Source organism: Phocoena sinus, chromosome 11 (genome assembly GCF_008692025.1).
Source record: "Phocoena sinus isolate mPhoSin1 chromosome 11, mPhoSin1.pri, whole genome shotgun sequence".
NCBI classification, from domain to species: domain Eukaryota; kingdom Metazoa; phylum Chordata; class Mammalia; order Artiodactyla; family Phocoenidae; genus Phocoena; species Phocoena sinus.
In genome coordinates this window covers 82,150,208-82,172,612 of record NC_045773.1, presented here as the reverse complement: position 1 = coordinate 82,172,612, position 22,405 = coordinate 82,150,208, and the positions used below count along the sequence as shown (strand labels likewise).

The following is a 22,405-nucleotide window of genomic DNA, read 5'->3' as shown; positions in this document are numbered from 1 at the left end:
TGCATCGGCAGGCAAACTCTCAACCACTGCGCCACCAGGGAAGCCCCATCAACCCTATTTTTTGATGGCAGTTCTTCCCCAGTTGGTGTGTGGTACTTCTGTTTGACCCTGCTCCTTTCTCCCCATATTAACGAAGGCATTTCAGAGACAGGTGGGAGCTTTGCGTTTACTTGTAGCTGTTCCAAGTGTATATTCCTTTCCCCCATCTTTGATTTCTTTCTCCTAACATAGAGAATAGGAAGTGACGTTGGCTTGATGTTTATTACATTTTTATTCCAGGTGGTGAGACCAGGAATGAGAACAGGGAATTAGCTTCAAAACAGGTAATATCTACTGGAATCCAACCACATGGAGAGACAGCTGCCAAATGCAACGGGGATGTTATCGGGGGTCTTGAGCATGGAGAAGCCCGAGACCTTCTGGGCACATTAGAGAGGCAGCGGGGAAATCCCACCCAAGAGAGACGACATAAATGTGATGAATGTGGGAAGAGCTTTGCTCAGAGTTCAGGTCTTGTTCGCCACTGGAGAATCCACACTGGGGAGAAACCCTATCAGTGTAATGTGTGTGGTAAAGCCTTCAGTTACAGGTCAGCCCTTCTTTCCCATCAGGATATCCACAACAAAGTAAAACGCTACCACTGTAAGGAGTGTGGTAAAGCCTTCAGTCAAAACACAGGCCTGATCCTGCACCAGAGAATCCATACTGGGGAGAAGCCGTATCAGTGCAATCAGTGTGGGAAGGCTTTCAGTCAGAGTGCGGGCCTTATTCTGCACCAGAGAATCCACAGTGGGGAGAGACCCTATGAATGTAATGAGTGTGGGAAAGCTTTCAGTCATAGCTCACACCTCATCGGACATCAGAGAATCCACACTGGGGAGAAGCCCTATGAGTGTGATGAGTGTGGGAAAACCTTCAGGCGGAGCTCACATCTTATTGGCCATCAGAGAAGCCACACTGGGGAGAAACCCTACAAATGCAATGAGTGTGGGAGGGCCTTCAGTCAAAAGTCAGGCCTTATTGAACATCAGAGAATCCACACTGGAGAAAGACCCTATAAATGTAAAGAATGTGGGAAAGCTTTCAATGGGAACACTGGCCTCATTCAGCATCTGAGAATTCACACAGGGGAGAAGCCCTATCAATGTAATGAGTGTGGGAAAGCCTTTATTCAGAGGTCAAGTCTAATTCGACATCAGAGAATCCACAGTGGAGAAAAGTCTGAATCCACGGGAGTTTAGGAAAAAACTTTAGTCATAGATTGGGCATTATTCAGCATTAGAGGAACCATGTGCTAGTGAGAGGTCTTTCAGTGTAACAAAAAGGCAGAAAGTTCAGCATCATTACAACCTTATCTAGGGTCAGAATTGATAGTGGTGACAAAGTTAGTATAGCTCTTCAGTAGTTTGGGCACAGTGCCTTGATGCAGGTTGATTAGCTTGACTATCTTGGGAGGTGTCTGATGGAGTGGAGCTCCCGATGGCCTAAGGTATCCTTTAGAAACTTAAAATAGCATTAGAGCAAGTTGCTTGTCGTGGCTTGAGGCACTTAACTTTGTCTTTTTGGTGAGTAGCTATAGGTTTGAGAGAGGCTACTCCTCCTAGTTCCTCTGTTTCTTCCCATCTGTGATCCCTTCTCCCATTTATTCCCCTAAAGGTGCACTTGTGCTCCTAATCTGACCTAAGAAGCTGCTTTAGAGTTTGAAGCAGCCTCTGTGTGAGACTTATATTTAGCTTTCTAAGATCCTAGTTCTAGGGAAATTTTTACAGACATCTCATGTATTTATGCTTAAGTGTGCATTTTATTTTATTCTAATGCTCCTGATAGTGGAAATCCATATTCCCATGCAAACTCAGAATGCTATATTTTTAACAGCACTCCAGCATTTTTCTTCATATACCACCTTCACTGACTCCACTGAGTCATTGAGCATCCATACGTATCCTTCACCACTCCCAGTCCCAGTACCTGTGTCAGCGAGGAAGTGGACGCATTAGTGATGGTTGTGGGAATGATGCAGAGAAAGAGGTGAGTGGAGACTCAGCCCCGCTGCTCTTGAGTTTGGATGGTTGTACCTTTTGGTGACTTCTGACTCTGCTTTCCACCTTCCCACTGTACACTGTGGTACAAATAGGTGTTTACACTATCCTCGTTAAGGCATCACATGGGGAAAAAAAAGGAGACAGAGGTGCTTGAAGAAGACATAAAAATCCTTACAAAGAATGTATACTCATCTCTTTTGGCCCATTACGGTACCGCTCTCTCAGGGGTCTGCACAAACCCCCTGACTAGATGGTCTACACTCTTGTCTTTACCCTGGACCCACCTCCTTAGATGGCCTCAGCACCGCCCTCATTCTTCATCTCTTTCTTGCCATATCTACAGCGGTAATCAGTTGAATACTTCACCTCACAGTTCCTCATTCTTCTGAATTCTGGTGCACTCCATCTGTAATCCAGCAAAGACACAGTATTAAACTCATCATCACCAAGCACTATATTTCATCTTTGAAGCTTTCAGTATACCAGGGGATATTGTATAAAGTAATGAGGCTGGTTTAAAGTAACACCTACAACTTCCAGAAGAATCCAAATATGGGTTGTCCTTTAAATTGGGCAGTTCTAGCTATTCCAGTAGTGCTATTATTCCAAGTGCTACCACTCCTCTAGAAATTTGGAACATTCTCAAGATTCCCATTTAATAGACCATACAAGAAAACTCTATTACTCTTGAATTTCATCTCATTTTTGACCATTTGATTACTCACTTATTCACCATATTTGGAATTGAGTAACTTTTGGCTGTTTCCAAAATCAGCTGTCAGAATTGGAATTAATTCCATTAATCCTATCCAAAAGAAAATGATACACATTGTGATAAAAATTCCAAGAGAAATTATGAAATTTCACACTGTGACTATCATGAACAGGGACAGCACTTTCTAATCATGTTGTTTTATGATTGATGTTTTCAAAAATCAGTTATAAAATCAGGTATCATAGAGGTCCACCTTTTGGATCATAAATTCCTTCCCTGTAACATCCCTTCCTTACCCCAGTATGGCCCATATTGACCGCTAATAACATCAAGGTTATCTACATCTATTTCATTGAACCACTGGTACTCACTTGTCATTTGTCATCCTGGTTTCCTTGGTTAACTTCTTCAAAACAATGCTTTTCAGTATCCTTTATTTTTCTTATCTTCCCTTCTCCCCCCTCCCCCTCCCCCTCCCTCCTCCTCCTCCCCCCTCCCCCCTCCCTCCCCCCTCCTCCCTCCCTCCCCCCTCCTCCCTCCCTCCCCCCTCCTCCCTCCCCCCTCCTCCCCCCTCCCTCCTCCCCCCTCCCCCCTCCCTCCTCCCTCTCCCTCTTTTTGGCCTATAGATTACTATTCCTAATTCCCTGGTACTTGAAATTACAAGAAACCAGAAATAAATCTAGTTGTCTCTAGATCCTTGCTCTCCACTTTAGTTGTGCCTTATTGTCCTTAAGATACTAATTCTACCTGAGGCAAATGCTACCTGTGTACAGATATTACATAGGATGAGTACATTGTCAGAGGGAGAGTATGTGTGTGTGTGCATGTGCATGTATACACACACTCCTCCCATGTATTGATAGTTTAGGGGAACAGTTGTCTCCTATTCCAATGAAAGCTCTCAGCAGAGTACCATATTGAAATGACTGTAGATGTACCAGTTAACATCTCTACTCAGAGTAATGTGTAGCCAGACTTAAATCTCAGAATTACTAATATCTGGCAGAAATTTAAAGAAAATATGACCAGAAAGATTACTATTTTACTGGGATGCATGTGAGAAAAGAATATGACTTGAAAGAACAATATATACCAAGGCTGATTCAGCACACCTATAGAGATAGCCAAGTAGTATAAGACAGTAGAAAAAGGCTATTGTTTCTTTGGGGGCATAAGTAGAAGCCCATTCTTGGTCTCCTGTTTTCACTCTTAGCATTAGAATATTGTTGATCACTCTGTATGACCTTATTTTGCTCCTAACTATGAGTGACATGCACTAAGTTCCTTTATCCTACATATTCTGTTTTTATGCTCTTAATCTGAAATGAACTATTCACCAGTACTTTCTTCTCCCATCCTCAGCTTTTCATTTTAGGACCTGGTGTAATAAAGTGGTTCTTCCGTAACTGTTGCGATCCACCGTAGTCCTAGTAGAGACATCTTAGGTTTCAAAGATTTTCTCCATTGAGTAAGGTGGCAGTGCTAGAATGCAGTGATCGATTCCCATATGGGAACAGTTAGTTTTACTCTTGGTTCTGAGGCTCTAGATAATAATAGCTGACATTTATTGAGCACTCACTATGTGCCAAACCCAGTGTTACATATTTCTTATGCTTATGGTAGATATTATATACTCCACTGTATGGATGAGGAAACTGAGGCTTAGAGAGCTGAATGAGTTGATCAAGATCACAACGAGTAAGTGATAGAGCAGGGATTCTAACCTACATAGTCTGATTCTCAAGCCTGTGCTCCTGACAGCTGGTCTGCTGTGTCTCTAATGAACACCCTAACCCTGGCCAGCCATTTAAAAATTATGTATTCCTGGGCTTCCCTGGTGGCGCAGTGGTTGAGAGTCTGCCTGCCGATGCAGGGGACACGGATTCGTGCCCCAGTCCGGGAAGATCCCACATGCCGCGGAGCGGCTGGGCCCGTGAGCCATGGCAGCTGAGCCTGTGTGTCTGGAGCCTGTGCTCCGCGACGGGAGAGGCCACAACAGTGAGAGGCCCGCGTACCGCAAAAAAAAAAAAAAAAAAAAAAAAATGTATTCCTGGTTACTGAGGGAGGAAATGTGCACTATAGTGCAAATCCATATAGTTACTGGAAAATTGGTTGAAAATGCCATTTTGGTTTATAATTATATCATCTTTAAATGTTGATACTTTTGATGCTTTGTAGTACTAGAAAGCTAAATTCTGCAAGGAAAACATGTTTAAAGAAGTAAAACATTTTTAAAAACTGGGAGGACAAAGCAGTAACTTATAGATTCAAGTACATTTCTCTCTGAACTGCCCCAAGGAAAGTAGCATTGTGGAGGGAAATGAAATATCCATGCCCTAGGCCAGGCAGATGGACAGTCAGGATGACACCAGTAAGTTCATCTATAGCATAAAATGTGTAAAAGCTTCAACTTTACTGCTCATTTCCAACTACCATTTTATTCTTCTGTCATTCATGGTTTTTCAAACATGTCATCCATTATTAAACCCCGTTTCCTCATTAATCTATTCTTAAAACTTCTCCTTGTTGGCTTTTGTATTCCACTGAAATATCCTCAGAATCATCAGTGGATAAATATTAATGCCTTTTCTTAGTTCTTGTCCTTCTAGATCTATATTTCATACTTGGGAATTTCCCCTGCATCTCAGGAATTCTCCTTTGACTTGTGGGATCCTTTTTGGTCAGTTTCTTCACTTTTAGCTTTTCTTTGTTGGTCTTTTCTTCCTCCCCACTGAGAAAATCTCCATGTCTTAATTTTATTCACTACTTTTTCTATACTCCTATTTAACCATTGTGATTGTTTACATTTACCTTCTTATATTTGAGCAACTTAATATTTCCTGCCCTGTGGGTTGTCTCCCACAGGTACTATAGGTACCTGTGAACTTTTCCACAGGTACCTATACAACTTGGTATTTGAAAACAGAACTCATCACTCTGTCCCCAACTCCTGTTTTCCTTTTAAATAGGCATCTTTGCTTAACATCTTTACCCTGAACAGACTCACTACCCTTCATATTTCTTATCCCAATCTTAGAGTGGTCTTTTAGTCTTTTTCTGGTCTCCATCGTTCATGTCCAAAGTCTTGCTAAGTTGTACCAATTCTTAGTCAGTTTTCTCCTTGAGGCTGGACTTTTTTACGTTTCTGCTATCCCTTCATATCCTTCTCTGCAGATCCATATCATCTGAGGCCCAGGTTATTGTAATTCTTTCTTTTCAGTTTACTTACTCCCAAGATCCCCACCTTGTATGCTTCCAAGATGGTCCTCCTCAAACTCCATTTTCATGATATCTCATTTTTACTCAAGAACACCCAGCAAATAATTCCTATCAGAGCAATGATGTTCAAAGCTCTCCATTACCTTGCCCTCCATACTTAATCTGCCTCAGCTTCATTACTCTCTAGCATATTCACCTTGATTTATCATGGTTAAACTTCCTGTGACCTTCCACTGTTGTCTTAAAAGCCCTTGCCTCTGTGCCTTTCTCATGCTTTTCCTTTTGCTTAGATTTCTCTTTGGCCCCGGCTCATGTTCATTACTCCCTTCAAAGCCTAGCTTCCATTACATCTTCTGAATGAGCTCTCCCTGACGATTTCATCTCACACTGAGACCTCCCTTATTCTGTGCTGCCTCAGCACTGATCCTTTTGAGTTTTTACTATGGTCCATGCAGTTACTAATATGTTGTTATGTAATTATTTTCTAGCATTCTGTATTGTAGTTTCACATTTGTATTTATTTCCCAAGTTAAATTGTAAGCTCCTTGAGGGCAGGAATAATAACTTTTACATTTGTATCTTTGCACCCCTTAGTGCCTAGTACAGTGCTGAGCACATAGTAGGCGTTTAATAAATGCTTGTCGAATTATTGTGTGGATTATTTTTTTATATACAGAAAATTTTACACTGCTTTTGAGGATATATGTCTCTTCTTATTTTGTGCACAGACCCATTTCCATTGTACATCAATAACTGCCTGTACCTAAGACTAAAGACCAAAAAATTCAACTTTAGGAGGGTATGTGTGAAAAGTTGAAATGTGAAGCTTTCTATTTGTTTGGTCAGAGTTATTTATTGGTTAAGAAAGAAAATAGGAAACTCTAAAGATTGTTGTTTATCGTTGCAAAAGTGCTTGAGAATAGGCTTTTGTATCTCAAGTTAGACTGGTGGTTCTCAACTGGAGAAATCTGGCAACGTCTGGAGACAATTTCGGTTGTACCTTTAGTGGATGGCTGGGATACCACTGGCATCTAGTGTTAAGGCTGGAGATGTTGCTAAACATCCTGCGTGCACAGGACAACCCCCACAACAAAAGAATTATCAAGCTCCGTATGTTTAATAGTGCCAAGGTTGAGAAACCCTGGTCTAGATATATTTAAGGTAAATAGGAAAAAGAAGAGACGAAATACTAGATTTTTTTTACAATTAGAAAAACTAGCTATGCCAAGCTTTATGAGAATCCTAAGTGTTTATATATTTTGTAGTTTGTAAGATTAGAAAAAGCCTTAACGTTTGGAGTTTACAGCAACATACCTGTATGTTTTAAGATTGCTTTCAGCATCAAATCTGCCTCCATCCTTTATACCAAGTGGAAGATGTTGTAGGAGTACAAGTCTAGTTTTAGCCTTCTATATCTTGGTTCATTACATAAAATACAAGGTAAAACACTGGGGCCTATCTCTTTAGCAGGGGGCCTGCAACTTACCAAAGATTTAGCTTTGGGGACAACACATGACCGTCAACAGTCCCTTGGACAGCCACTAGACAGGAATAACTGCCAACTTCCCAAGGAAACCCCAAGCCAGAACGTTGTCAAAGTTTGCCAAGTATTAAAACACATCCCCACTTAAAAAGTTTTTAACATACTCTGTTAATCCTACTTAAGAAACACATGTAGGGGGAAATATTAGTAGGAAATTTAGTTAATTAGGAAATTGAGTAGTGTAAAAGAAGACTTTTTAAAAACTAGTCTCCTTTTGTAATTCAATGGTACTTCCTTCAACAGGTGTAAAAAGTAACAATCCCAGAGTTAGAAAAATCAGTTTATGTAATACAGCAAAGAAATAACTGTGTTGATCTGTTGTGTTTACTCATACAGTCTATAGAATGCTAGGTTTGGAAGTGACTTTTTTTTTTTTTTTTTTTTTGCGGTACGCGGGCCTCTCACCGATGTGGCCCCTCCCGCTGCGGAACACAGGCTCCGACGTGCAGGCCTAGCGGCCATGGCTCACGGGCCTATCCACTCCGCGGCATGTGGGATCTTCGCGGACCGGGGCACGAACCCGTGTCCCCTGCATCGTCAGGCGGACTCTCAACCCTGGAAGTGACTTTTGAGATAAGTTTCCAGCCCGTTATTCTGTAAATGAAGGTCCAGAGAGGTCATGTGGCTTGCACCAGGTCACCCATTAAGTTAGTGGTACAGGTGAAAATAGAATCCAGGCTTCCTGAGGCTTTGCCTATTTCTTTTTTGGCTAGTCATGACCCTTGTTTTATGTTCTTGTTTCATACTGTGCCATGGGATGTGTTCATACTTATTGTCTCCACTTGTAGTGTTTCATTTTAGGAATTATTCCTTCTATCAGCTTGTATGTCCAAACGAGTATACTGACTGGTGTCTTGAGTTAAATTCTTTAATAAACGACTGAGTAGTCCAAGGGATTTTGCAGTACCGCCGCCCTTTTGAAAGTCCTGCCCTCTCAGGTCTGGTTCCTAATCTTGAAGAAAGCACATAGGATGTGCAGCATTGGCTTCAGAATACTAATAATGAAGACCAGAGCTCTTAGGGACCTGTGGGTCAGTTTTAGGAATCCTGTAGGGCCCACACTGGAGATGTTGCCCTTTCCCAGCTGCAGTGTCTTTAAATTCCAAAATTCAAGGGTGATCCTTACCCTCGGTAAAATCAGGAAGCAAAAAATCACCTTCGTGACGGGTGAGGCAGGAATAAGGAGTCTTTCAAAGACTCGGGGCAGAGGAGCTCCCAGGAATGACAGTATTGCCCAGACCCCACAACTGCCTGCCTGGGTACAAGCTAGGCCCCGCCCCGGAAGTGCTGAGAGGGACTTCCGCTCGCGGGGAGCTCTCGGACCAGGTTGCTGCTCGGGCTGTAGTAGTAGGGTCCTCTGCGTTTGGGAGGTGGCGTGGTGGGCGTTGCTCAGCTGCAACCCCTCGGATTCCTTCTTGGTCGGACGGGGTGGAGCGTTGGCATGAGCCCCGAGAGGCAGTCCTGGGACGGTGGGCGCTAAGCCCAGATGCAACCTCCCAGGGAAGGGTTTTTCTCGCGATTTAGTGCTGCTGGAGTCCACATTTGGACTACTTCTCTCGGGATTATAACCCCTATCTTTCTGAGGTCTTCAGAGATTTATTGAGTCACATTAACAACGTGTACCCCTGGTACATTTGGAATCAATGCTCACCAGACCCCTTAGCTTGCCATTCCAAACAAAAGGGAGAAACTGCAAATGAGTGGAAGTATTAGGATCTCTAAATTTAGGAGAGGTTTCCTCTTCCACATCTGCGTTTCATGCCCATACTTCCTTTAGAATGCAGAATACACCTCTGTATTTCAGCTTGGCAATAAATAATCGCCCTTCCCCTTTAGCAGTAACTTTTCCGTCCACACGTGTGCAGACCCGCCTACCAGCAACGGCGGTGCTGTTCTCTCCCGACGCACGTCTCCAGGCCCTCTCCCAGTAGTGCTCCGAGGCAATGGCAAGGAGATTCCTGTGGCACAGGGCCACGCCTGCTAATCCCAGTTTGTCATCTGACAGCCCTTCTTTGAAAGTTAGCCCCTTATTTGACATGGCTTTCTTTCTTTTTCTTTTTTTTTCTCCCGTTACCCTCAGTAATTAGTGTAACAGCTGTGGCAATCTGCTTTTTCTTTGAGTAAATTAATGTTTCTTTTACAGAAGTATTCCGGAAAAGGGAGGCCCTCAAGAGGAATCTTACTGAATTGCAGGCTCTCCAATTAACAAGAAAGCTGCATGTATGCATTTTTAGAAGAGCTGCTTTTGCTGGTTCCAAGGATTCTGTTACTGGAAAACTGCTCTGAGCTGGCTCCAGCAGCTCGGTTGGCAATGGCTGAGTCCAGTTTCTGACTATTCTGTTGAGGAATGCCAGGTCTCGGAATGGGAGTGGCATTGGGGGGAGAGGTGAGAGGGTCTTTGGGAAAGTGGCTAAGCTGGAGGACCTCAAGAGGGAGTAGGATGAACCTAGACAAGAGGGCAGCAAAGGAGAGGTATTATTATTAAGTCATCTTAAAACTTTCAGCCTCTTAGTGATGATTCTTCTCTTTTTTTTCCTACGTTTTATGTATGCAAGTCTAAAGTCAGACTGTGATAGTAGCCAAATAACTTAATCTCTGTGCTTCCATTTCCTTGTCTGTAAATGAGGATGATAAAAGCAACTGTCTTTTACATTACATGAACATTACCTGGTACAAAAGAAATGCTATCTAGATATTCGTTGTAATTATTTCTTCCTCTCCTTACCTTCCTGGGACTTGGCCTGCTCTGCTGATTTATTTGTTTATACAGTGATTCCCCATAATTTCACGTGTTTAATTTTTTCTAGGTCCCATTTCTTGCACACAGTTGAGAAGTGATCTATTATATGTCAGCTCTGGCAGCAGAAGGAGAACCACTGTCTCTGTGGCTCCTAGCCAGGAATACACTATTGAAATATTAATTACAGGGACCCTTCTCCCTACAGGAGAGTTGTTAAGTGTTAAACTTTGACATTCTGTAGTTTTCTGAAGGTTCTGGATATAAGGGACCTGAGGACACTTTTTTTTTTCTCTTAAACTTCTGTTTAATGAGATCAGCATAACTGTGTGGTTATGACTGCTCAGCAATCTGGTTAAGTTCAAAATGAGGGTGGAACAATAGGGAATCCAGTTCAGCTCTGCCAATTCCATGATTTGTATTATTCAGAAGTTCTCCCTTTGCTGTCTGTTGTCTGAGCTATAAATTGTAAGTATATTTTCCATTTTTTATTTGTTTTTCACTCTACTTAAGTGGGTTTTTTTGTTTTACCTTGCCGGAGTATGGATTCTTTGCGGGGTCAAATTTATCAGTCTTTTCATTTATGGCCTCTGGATTTTGGTTCTTAATTAGAAAGAAAGGGCTTCCTACTCTGAAGTTATAAAAGACTTCTCCCATGTTTTCCTCTGGCACTTGTATGGTTTCATTTATAACATTTACAACTTCTATTTATTTGAAATATTTACCAGTGTACAGAGTGAGGTCAGAATCCAGTTTAATATTTTTCCAGATGATTACCCAGTTCTCTGCATACATTTATTAAAAAGTCTATTCATCTTTTTCTTACTGATTGGCTACCTTTATTATATGCTAGATTTCTGCCTGTGATTGCATCTATTTCTGGACCTTCTATTCTGAATCATTTGTTTATCTCCTTCACCAGTGCCACGCTGTTTAATTATTGAGGCTTTATAATATGTTTAAAATTCTTTAGGACAAGTGCCCCTTCATTGCCCTTCTTTTTCAGTTTTCGCAGGCAGAGTCTTGCTTGTTTAGTTTTCTAAGTGAACTTTAAAATCTACTTATTAAAAGGTTCGTATTTTTTTGGAATAGTGTTAAATTTACAAATTAATATAGGGATTACTTTCTAAGACCTAAGCCTTGAGATACCATTCGCTGGTTCTGCTGGGAGGCAAATGGAAGGAGTTGGGACTGTAACAGATCTAGGTTCAAATTCCACCTCGGCGCTTTTATTAGTTGTCCGACCTCAGAAAACTTGTCTGCTTCTTAGATTTCTTATATATGAGAGGATGACTGTAACGTCTGCCCTGCAGGATTAAAGGAGCTAAAAAGCCTAAAATGCCTTTTTCTGTGTAAATAAAATCCTTTCCACTCTTCTTCCTTTCAGGTCCTCAGTTCATGAACCACTGAGAGGGAAGCCTCCAGGATCCCAGAGCGGACCACCAGGTGCCTGGGGCGGGGTTCCGCGGAAGTCCACCTCTCCGAGCCAGTGCGGGCGTCAGACGACCTGTCTATTCACCAAGTCACGGTTTTCCAGGTGAGACCTCTCGCGTCATTCTCCTTGGGTTTGGAGTGAGCTGTAGGGCGAAGAGCAGCAGAGAGGGTTACTACGCGCCGCACCTCGTTGCCTCACACCTGCCCCTCTACCTTGCGCCCCGACCCTTTCCTTCCCCTCACCCTGCCGCCTCTCCCTTTTCCCCGCCTTCTTTGCACACTCCTCCCTTCTCTTTTACTATATTTTCCTTTCTCATTTCCCACGGCTTCTTTTTCTGTCCTTTCCCTCCTCTTTCTCCTCTGGGCCGTTGCCACACTGGCATTGCCGACTCCCCCAGAGACCCCCGAGTTCCCCAATCGCTCTTCTGGCGGGGCCGATTTCCAGGCGGGTGTGGGGAGGTGGAGTAGACTTTCTTTTCTCTTGGCCGTGTGCCCTCAGCTCTCCTTTGTTCTGATAACCTTAGTAGCTGACGGACGCTTGGCAATTTTATTTAGTTGTTCTTGAAATATTTTCATTTTGCCTCAAAGGAAAAAATCAGTTTAGCTGAATGCTCTACTCACGGAAACTCCTTATCCTTTGTTCTGATAACCTTAGTAGCTGACGGACGCTTGGCAATTTTATTTAGTTGTTCTTGAAATATTTTCATTTTGCCTCAAAGGAAAAAATCAGTTTAGCTGAATGCTCTACTCACAGAAACTCCTTTCTTTTGGTATCTATATCTCATTCCCCTCTGCCTCCAACCTTTTTCTTCTGTTTAAATGATGAAAGCAAATGTCCCTCTTTCTTCTTGATAGCTTTTCTTTGGAATTAAAAATCTTAAGCTATCTGATAACAGCTCAGAAAGGTAACTTTATACATATTTGTAGCCTTAAGATAATTTATCCAGAAAAAATACTGTATTTATTATCCTTTGTAGTTGCCTAAAGTCAGTATCAGCAGTTTGGGGCTGTGAGGGGAATATATTAGGGAAAAGAAGGCACATTGAGGCAGCCACAGGAAAGGCTAATTCAAGTGTGAGCAAGCTACAGACCAGAAGGGGTTTGGGTAGGACTAGGCGTTCTCTGTGTTTTGCTAAGGGCAAAGCAACTTGCACCGCATGCTTCCATGGTAGCCATGTTTCTGGACTCTGGGCAAGCGTTCATTTGCATGTGACCTGTGCACTGAGTTAGCCTTTTTCAGTGTTGCCAAGGAGCTACTGTTCAGAGAAACTGGATAGAACAGCATCACTTAGAAATGGTACAGTTCGTAAGCCATGGAGAGTATAGTGCCCATATGAAAGTAAACCTGTGACTGATTTGTGGGGCTCGAAAATGGATTAAGGAAATCAGAGGCTTAAAAAGTACATGTTTCTATAAAGAAATATTAGAAAGACACAAGAAGCTAATAAAATTGATTACCTATGGAGGTGGCAAACTGAGGGGGGATCAGGGTGGAAACAAGTCTTCTTTTTATATATCTTTTGAGACCATTTTGACTTTTGAATTGTATATTACCTATTCAAAGACAGACAAATTTTTAAATAAAATTTTTAGAATAGTTTCTGATCTCTGGGCATTTTGGATTAGCAGAAAAATTGTGTAGGTAGTACAGAGTTCTTCTATCCCCCACACCCAGCTTCTTTCTTTTTTTTTTTTTTTTTTGGCTGCACCACGTGGCGTGTAAAATCGTAGTTTCCCAACCAGGGATCAAGCCTGTGCCCACTGCATTGAAAGCATGAATTCTTAACCACTGGATCACCAGGGAAGTCCCCAGTTTCCCCTGTTATTAATATCTTACATTATATAGAATACTTATCACAACTGTTGAGTTACTATTGCCTATTATTATTAAAGTCCATACTTTATTCACGCTTCCTTAATTTTTACCTAATGTTCTTTTTTCTAGTCCAGGATCCCATCCAGCATACCATATTACATTTAATTGTCATGTCTCCATATGCTCCTCTTGGCTGTGACAGTTTCTCAGACTTTCCTTGTTTTTGATGACTTTGACAGTTTTGAGGAGTACTTTAAGGTTTCTTTGTAGAATGTTACTCAATTTAAATTTGATGTTTTCCTCATTATCATGCTGAGGTTAGAGGTTTGGGGGTGTTGACTTATCACTATTGAGACATAAAACAATTTGTAAGATGGAAAAAGGCAGAAGGAGATAATTTGTGTAATTTGAGTTTGAAGCAAAAGTTTTACTAGGTTTGGAGATAGAATTGAGTTTGTTCCCAGGGGATAAGAGAGTGGGAGCAGTCCAACAAGTTATCCACACATTGGTCTGAATTATAAAGATGGAGTGGACCCTTCTTTGGAGAGATAAAGGGTCTGTTCTGTCACAGTTCCAGAGAAGACAAAGCACCCCTGTTGCTAAGATACTGTCTGTCATATCAACATCAGCTGCAGCAATAGTAGAGGTAGCAGTAGACAGAGCTTTTATCTCCATGTCTCTCTTCCAACCCAGATAGTGTGGACTTGTGTGAGTGATAAAACACAACGATAATGTTATTGTCATTTTTCCCAAACTAACTCATTATCAGTTGAACTTCTGGTTTTTTGCCTTCTCTATTCCTGTGCTCCTTCATCTGCTCTGCTATCTGCAAATCTCTGCAACTCCTGTCTTGTTTCCCAATTTAATTAAATATGATAAAAAGTCTTAAGTAGAAACTATCTATTATTCTATATACTCACTTATATCCCAGATTTTGTGCTTTAAATACCTTTATAAAGGGTAGACTTAAATAGTTATTTGAGTCAGGTGTTCATTCCAATAGTTCTGTGGTGGTACAGACTGAAGAAAAACATTTGATCTGGCCACCGTGTGATCAGTGTGTCCTGGGTTTGTGGAACATGTTTGAGAGTCCTAGTTTAGTCTTTATTACATCATATTGCTTTAGCATCAGGGAATAAATTACATTTGAAAGGTCTGTTTATTTCAGGAATCAAGGCCAAAGGTATGAACAAGGTGTCAATCCTGAAGGAAAGATTTTTGTAAGGATGGACCCACACCCGAAGGTCCCCAGCATATATGATAGGGATACTTTACAGATTCCTGAGAATGAAAAACCTTTTCAGTATGAGGACCAGTTAGAAAGGCATGTGGACAAGCCTGAAGAAGAAAGATGGTATAAATGCAGTGAGTGTGGAAAGAAGTTTGCCCAGAGCTCAAGCCTTGTTCGACATCGGAGAATCCACACCGGAGAGAAACCCTATGAGTGTGATCACTGTGGAAAAGCCTTCAATGCGCGCTCAACCCTCACTGTGCATGAAAGAATCCACACTGGTGAGAAACCCTATACTTGTAATGAGTATAGGAAAGCATTCAGTGTGAGGGCGCACCTAATTCTACATCAGAGAATCCACAATGGAGAGAAACCCTATGAATGTGGCAGAGCATTTAGTGTGAGCTCAGACCTCATCAAACATCAGAGAATCCACTCTGGTGAGAAACCTTATGAGTGTGATGAGTGTAGGAAAGCCTTCAGCGTGAGCTCAGACCTCATCAAACATCAGAGAATCCACACAGGAGAGAAGCCATATGAGTGTAAGGAGTGTGGGAAGGCCTTCTATGTGAACTCAGCCCTTATTAATCACCAGAGGATTCATTCTGGAGAAAAGCCCTATAAGTGTGGAGAATGCAGGAAAGCATTCAGCCAGATCTCAACTCTTATTCTTCATCAGAGAATCCATACTGGAGAGAAACCGTACGAGTGTGACGAGTATGGGAAAGCATTCCGTGGGAGCTCTAATCTTACCAAACACCAGAAAATACATGCCAAAGGAAAGTGTCATCAGTGACTTACATGGTGAAGATATTACAAAGGCCTTTTTTTTTTAATATCAGAAGTTGTCACCAAAGGAAGGGTATGGTAAAAGTTAATGTTTTAATTGACACTTCATTTCTTGGAATATTGAAGAAGTGAGAAATCAATGAAAAAGGACTCCTTCATCGTAATGATTGACTTAAGTCTCTAAGATCATATCTACTTCTGAGAATGCAGTTTTACAACTCATAAGGTAAATTATACCATAATATAGTTTGTTATGGTTTAGTAAGAGCAAACTTCAGTATTTCAAACATGATTTTTCCTTTTCTTATGTGCAAGCCTTTTGTTGTTGTTGTTGCTACCAGTATTATAGGTGAAACATTAAATTTTGAAATTGGAAGTAATGTTGGTTGGTGAGACAGGGACTACATGTCCTCATTGAATCTGCAAATAACTAACCTATTGGTCTTGATTTCTTTGGCTTTAATGTACTGCTATGCTCTTAGAGACGGTTAAATGAGTTAGTGACCTCGTGGCAGAAGGCATACTCTCTTTTTGGCTAGGAATCCCAACTAATAATTCTTCAAAGTTATTCTTTTTTTTTTGACCATGCCATGCGGCTTGCAGATCTTAGTTCCCCAACCAGGGATCAAACTCGGGCCCTCTGCAGTGAAGGGGCTGAGTCCTAACCACTGAACCGCCAGGGAATTCCCTCTTCAAGGCTATTCTTGCTTAGTTAAAGCCCCAGGCCTGGCTAAGACTCCGCATTCCCAACGCAGGTGGCCCAGGTTCGATCCCTAGTCAGGGAACTAGATCCCACATGCCGCAACTAAGAGTCCGAATGCCCAGCTAAAGATCCCGCATGCTGCAACGAAGATCCCATTTGCTGCAGCCAAGACCCAGCGCAGCCAAATAAATACATAAAAATAGATTAATTTTTTTAAAAAGGTTAATTATAAGCCCCAGGCCTTTTGGACTTAATAATCCAATAAACCCCAGAACTTAACTGAGCTTCCTAAAGCAAAAACCTCTCAAAGAGTGTCAGGTGCTTCCGACCCTTGCATTCAGTGTTTCTCAAAGTGTAATGTGGCATATGCAAAGACTCAAGAGGTATGAGAATGGAACAAGCTTGGGGAACTGTTATTGAGTTGGGGTTGGCATTAGTCTTAGGATGGCTTTCAACGATCTGTTTGAGAATAGAGATGCAGACGTAGAGAACAGAGGTGTAGACATGGGGGTGGGGGGATGAATTTGGAGATTGGGATTGACATATGTGCATTGCCATGGTGTAAAACATGGCTAGTAGGAACCTACTGTATAGTGCAGGGAGCTCAGCTTGGTGCTCTGTGGTGACCTAGATGGGTGGGATGGGGTGGGGGTGGGAAGGAGGGGATATATGTACACATGTAGCTGATTCACTTCGTTGTACAGCAGAAACTAACTCAACATTGTAAAGCAACTATACTCCAATAAAAAAAAAACACAGCGATCTATTTGAGTGACTATGTGAAACTTGATATCTGTAATCAACCAGGAGAGCTCAGCTTTGGGAGGTGGTAGAAAGTTAATGAATTCAGTTAGAGAAATGTCTTTGTTATATCTGTGGAAATCCCAGTAGAGCTGTTCACCAGACTATAGCCTAACTTCCTAACTATCCCCAGGCCTAAAACTCAAACTCTGTATTCTCTGCACATATGAAACTCAAAGGAGATCTGGACTTTAAAATTACTTTGTTATTATTTTTCTATTTTAGTAGTGATTTCTTACTCCTGGGTAATGGGCCTGAAATCCTTTTGATCCCTGAAACTTAGTAATTCGAGGTTCAAGGTGAGCACCCAGTTGATAGAAATTGCAGATTGCTTTGGTCCACACTATGGACAAGTAGGAGGGAACACTCTGTGGGAAGTTGAAGTGGTGTTCACTTCTGAGTAAGACTCTGTGTTGCAAAGGATGCACAGTTTCCCTGAATTCTCATCAGCAATTCAAGCAAGTCAGCTATAAGGCACACTGGATTCCAGGTAGCTCTAAGCTAACTTGTGCCCTCCAACACTGAGGTCACAGACGCATGTTAAAAAGCACATCATGAAGTCTCTGTTATTGAGGTGGTGCTTACCACACTACTCAGGTAACTTTAGGCCTGGACATGGGGCCTGAAGGTGGAGAATGTCATGGTTCTGCAGCTCAAATTGAGGAGATAGGACCTCAGTCAGGGCATGAGGCATGTTAGAGAAAGTAAGGCACATACTTACAGGCAGTGAAGGGCCTCAAAGAAGCACCAGGAAGTTGACTGTGCTATGCTGGGTTGAAGGTGTTAATTCTTTGCCCTACTTTTTCCTGCCTTTGGCAATCGAAGGACACTGTGGTTTCCCCCTGCTCTGCTTTGGAGAGACTTCCCTGTCACCCCCTGTCTATGTTGTTATCGCCATTGTTTTCAGTATTTACCTCTTTGGGCCCAACTGTCTTGGTTTGTTCATAGGATGGTGGTTTGCAGGCAGAGTCGTCTGGGTGGAGCACACCCTTCTGGGATCAGCACTGAAGTGATGCCATATCCCACCCAGACCAGCACAACTGTGATTCCTAAGCAGTAAGTGGTGAGTATTATGAAAACTTTGAAGGAACAGACATTCTGGAAAAAGAAATTTCATTTACTGAAGAATTGAGTGTTAGGATATCAGGATAGATGTAACATGGTTATTCTTTATAAGCTTAGATTAAGGTATTAATGATTATCTATTTTAGGTTGGGCCTTGTGTCAGGTACTAGGAATACAAAGATAAATGAGAAAAGCACCCTACTCTCCAGAGGCTTACAGTCTATTTGCGGACAGGGAGAAAGGAGTAGATAGAAAATAATAATTACAGTGATAAAGCCATTGGATTTATACCGAATGCTTTGCATTGTAAGTGTAACAAGTACTTATGAGAAGGTTGGAAAAGCTTTGAAGGAGGATGAAATCTTGAAGAAAGAATGAGTTCTTCAGCCACGTGAAAAGGAATGAAGGAAGGTACAGTGGGAATAACATGTGAAAATCATGGTGCATCTGGGGGAGGAGAAGGAAGTTTTCAATGTGTATGATTTTTCAGACCTGACCATAGGCAGTTACAAAGGCTTTATCCCTCATGGGTGTAAAGCTACCCTCCTACACAAGGCTTTGAGGCACAGCCAGCGCATGCAGCCTCTGAAGGGAGTTGCAGTCAAAGACTCAGACCACCTGGCCAGCCATGCTTTTAGGCATATCTGTACTCTTAGCCCAGGCACCTCCTTTTGGGGCCCTTTTTACTGGGGGTCTTGCCCGAGTAACTCTTCAAGATTCTCTCACCCTGATAAGGCAAGACACTTTTCTCCACTCTGACTCAGTACTAGTACTTTTACAGTCCTAGCCTTTACCCTCTTTCTTCCCCTGGCCTCCAGGTCCAGAAAATGACTGGAGCCTTTTGTTTGGTGCTGTGTTGGCAGTGACACAGTCCCCACACCTGTGCTGATTCACCTGACCCCTGCCTGGCACTGTTGCATGGATAAGAATAACACACTGCAGGAGCCAGCACTTTTTTGTTGTTGGGCCTCTTGCTAATGCTATTGCAGTAAGTGATTAAAGGCTTGGCTGTTACTTTCATTTTTGCCTGTGTTAACTGACTAATGCAACACATTCTCACCACTCTAGGATCCAGGCTTGAATATGCTGCTGTTATGGCAAAAGAAAAATAGTGGTAGGACCACATGATGGCTTTTAAAGCATCTATTCAGGAGGAGCATATGTCATTTCCACTTATGTTTCGTTAGTCAAAGCAATTCAAATCACCAAGCTTACTATCCATAGGGTGGAGAAAAATAAAGCTTACAAAGAGGACAGTGAATAACTAAGAAAAGTAATATAATTTACCATTGAGATAGTGGATCTACCATATTGGTCAATATTTTTGGAATGCTTCCTATGCTGGGGCTTTTTCTGAGTACCTTACATGTGTATTTTTCTCAATAAAAAATAATGAAATGAGATACATACTACTATATTCCCATTTTACAGCTAAAAATATTGAGGAACAGAGACAGCTAGGAAACGGCAAAGCCAGGAATTGAAACCAGAAGTTCAACTTGACGATGTTTTCTCTTAACCACTATGCTATATTATGAAAGTTTTGATCTGAAGGTTGTTTATGTACCACAGTGGGCCAGTGTGTTATGCTGGTAAAAACTTTAAAGGTGAAATTCAAGAGCCCTTGGTCTCGGGGCTTCCCTGGTGGCGCAGTGGTTGAGAGTCCGCCTGCCGATGCAGGGGACACGGGTTCGTGCCCCGGTCTGGGAGGATCCCACATGCCGCGGAGCGGCTGGGCCCGTGAGCCATGGCTGCTGGGCCTGCGCGTCCGGAGCCTGTCCTCCGCAACGGGAGAGGCCACAACAGTGAGAGGCCCGCGTAACGCATAAAAAAAAAAAAAAAAAAAAAAAAAAAAAAAAGAGCCCTTGGTCTCAACCTATCTTTACCTCTAAGTAATCCTGTTACCTAGGCTAATGCCACCTAGCTGGGCCTCAGTTTTACATCCTTAAAAATAAGGAGACAGGCTAGATATTCTCTGATACACCTTACAGCTTTGAGGTTTTTATCATCTCTCCAAATAGATAGTAAAATGCTTTGTTATGTGATGACCTCTTCTTTAATCTGCTACTTTATATATTGTTATGTTCACTGGAGCTCTTGCACAAATGAGTCTCCTCACCAGTCCTTTCTGTTTTACTTCTCCTGCTTTATATTAGTGATGATACTAATAATGAGTAGCTTCCATTTATTTAGACCTATTCTGTTCCCGGTACTTTTTCAGGCTCCTTAGGGTAAATTATTTCATTTAAAAGTATAGATGCTATATTTAGAAAAGAAGCAAAGGTGAAAAAAAAATGCTCTAAACATCCCTTTTGAGAACTTAAAGCACAGGAAAATAAACCCAAGAAAGCAGAAGGAAGAAATTACTAAAGATAAGAGCAGAAAGTAATGGAAAAGCAAGTATGTATTCTTACTTCGAACTTTCACACATAGAGTTGTGTTTTATGTAGTTTCTCTCTGTAGGCTACTTTCATGTATGTTACATTTGACTCCCTCTTTCTGCCTCTGGGGAAAAGATGCTAATTTCATGATTAACCTGTTCTTTCAGATGGTGACTCCTGGCCTTAAATAAGCAGTCTGTTTCAAAGCAGAGTTTTCCAGAAGAAGTCTAACAAACAAGGGAGATGTTCAGAAGACTAAGTGGGGACATCATCAGGGGCTCCACACTGGACAGGCTCATGGATTTCTGAATAATTTACCCAAGTGAGAGAGGAGCTCCTTTGAGGACGCACAACTTACATTGCCTCAAGCCATGGAGAATATCACTCCGATAAAGAGGCCTAAGATACCTGGGAGAATTCACCCTGAAGTTCAGTCCTGTCGATGCTGTGGGCATGGGAAATTCTGCATTCAGCTTGTGCACAATTTCCAACTTCAACTGTAATAAAAGAAGCAGCCACTCGTAAAGCGAGTGGAAGTCACTAAACCAAAAATATCCCTCCCTCATAAGACAAACCCTGGTACACCAGCATCTCTGACCAAGCACCAGCACATCCAAACTTGAAGAAAGCCCTATAGATCCTCAACCAGGAACGACCTTCAGTGTAATCCCAAGTCTCAATAAACAACAGAGAAGCCATCCTGAAAAGCGTTTCATGAGAATAAAGAATGTGGCAAAACCTTCAGACACTGGAGTGATCTTAGACATCAGAGAACCCTTGGGGATATCTTCAGTGTCAGAAGCCTCCTCTGTGAGGTCAAGTCTCATTGAACATAAGCAAATTCATTTTGGACAGGAACCTTATCTATGTCATGAATGTGGCAAAGCCTTTAAGTTCTCTGATAGCCTTGCTAAACATCAGAGAATCCATACTGAAGAGAAAACTTATTGGTGTAAAGAGTATAATACTGTAGGATTCATTGTGTTTTGAGTCTGGTCACCCGCCAAAGAACCCACAATGGAAAGCACCATTATGAATGTAGTGAGTGGGGGAAGGCCTTCGTTTGGAAGCCAGCACTTAATTACCAGAAAACCCATGCTAGAGAGAAAATCCATAAATATTAAAATATGGGAAGGCCTTCACTTAAAAGCTCAATCTTATACATTGGAAAAGCCATCCTGGAACAAAACGTTATATATGTATGACCACTGTGGGGACGCTTTCAGCATTAGCTCAACTCTTAAAGCGTAGCAAAGATTCCTTGTGGGGGAAAGCTCTTTAAGGGTAAATAATGTAGGAAAGCCTTCAGTCAAAGTTCATATCTTACCAGGAATTCCCTGGCAGTCCAGAAGGACTCCACACTTTAACTGCTCCCCACCCCCATCAAAAAGAAAGAAAGAAAAAAAAAGTTCAGATCTTATCAAACATCAGGGTCCACACTGGAGAGAAGCCTTATGACTGGGACAGGTGTGGGAAAATCTCTTGAACTCATCTCTTACTAAACATCAGAGGATACACAACAAAAATGAACCTCAGTAGTCAAATATGTGGTAGCGGTATAACATAGAATTTTTCAACATCAAATGTCACCACTAAGAAAAAACCCAATTGCAAAAAATCACTTTAACTGGCATCATTTTATGCAGTTAGACGAGTATTACCAGAGAGACTTTGTCAGGTCACTTTGGGCAAAGCTGAATTAAAACAGATTCCTGTGACAGATCTCAGTGGATATTTAACTGTCTTTGGCACAGTTAGCTTTTCATTTTCTACAGTAAATGTAGAGAGAGTAGGGGGATGTCTTTAAAACTAACCACAACCTTGGATAATCCAAATATTATTTATTACATTTATTTTTTGTTTGGAATTCATGATGCTAATTAAATACTTTTTCTAAGAATGATTTTGACATTGATTCCTGGGATGCAA

The 22,405-nt window shown here is 41.8% G+C and overlaps 2 protein-coding genes across 4 annotated transcripts in view; both read left to right on the top strand.

Annotated features, from left to right (window-relative positions):
- LOC116762189 overlaps window positions 1-22,379 on the top strand; it is a 70,274-nt gene extending 47,895 nt beyond the window's left edge. Inside the window, 6 exon segments of the mRNA XM_032648932.1 lie at window positions 280-2,028; window positions 6,705-6,775; window positions 7,955-9,873; window positions 11,644-11,793; window positions 17,979-18,093; window positions 20,644-22,379. Coding sequence (XP_032504823.1) covers window positions 280-1,241 — 962 coding nt within the window. The 3' untranslated portion in view covers window positions 1,242-2,028; window positions 6,705-6,775; window positions 7,955-9,873; ... (1 more) ...; window positions 17,979-18,093; window positions 20,644-22,379.
- On the top strand, window positions 1,377-22,379 carry LOC116762380 (zinc finger protein 501-like). Of its 3 annotated transcripts, XM_032649294.1 has the most exons (6): window positions 2,001-2,028; window positions 9,663-9,739; window positions 11,644-11,793; window positions 14,675-15,752; window positions 17,979-18,093; window positions 20,644-22,379. In XM_032649294.1, coding segments are annotated over exons 2-4 (1,011 nt in total). In that variant the 5' UTR covers window positions 2,001-2,028; window positions 9,663-9,737; the 3' UTR covers window positions 15,534-15,752; window positions 17,979-18,093; window positions 20,644-22,379. The 3 variants fall into 3 exon arrangements, with proteins under 3 accessions (XP_032505183.1, XP_032505185.1, XP_032505184.1); XM_032649292.1 differs by lacking the exon at window positions 9,663-9,739 and having other exon boundaries at window positions 1,377-2,028; XM_032649293.1 differs by lacking the exon at window positions 2,001-2,028 and having other exon boundaries at window positions 9,354-9,739.
- Window positions 22,380-22,405: the final 26 nt, after the last annotated feature.

Excerpts from the sequence above, each read along its gene's own strand:
- LOC116762380 (XM_032649292.1), top strand. The coding sequence starts at position 2,000 with ATGGTTGTGGGAATGATGCAGAGAAAGAG. Across the intron at positions 2,029-11,643 it reads GGAATGATGCAGAGAAAGAG|GTCCTCAGTTCATGAACCAC; the intron begins GTGAGTGGAGAC and ends TCTTCCTTTCAG. Across the intron at positions 11,794-14,674 it reads ACCAAGTCACGGTTTTCCAG|GAATCAAGGCCAAAGGTATG; the intron begins GTGAGACCTCTC and ends TGTTTATTTCAG.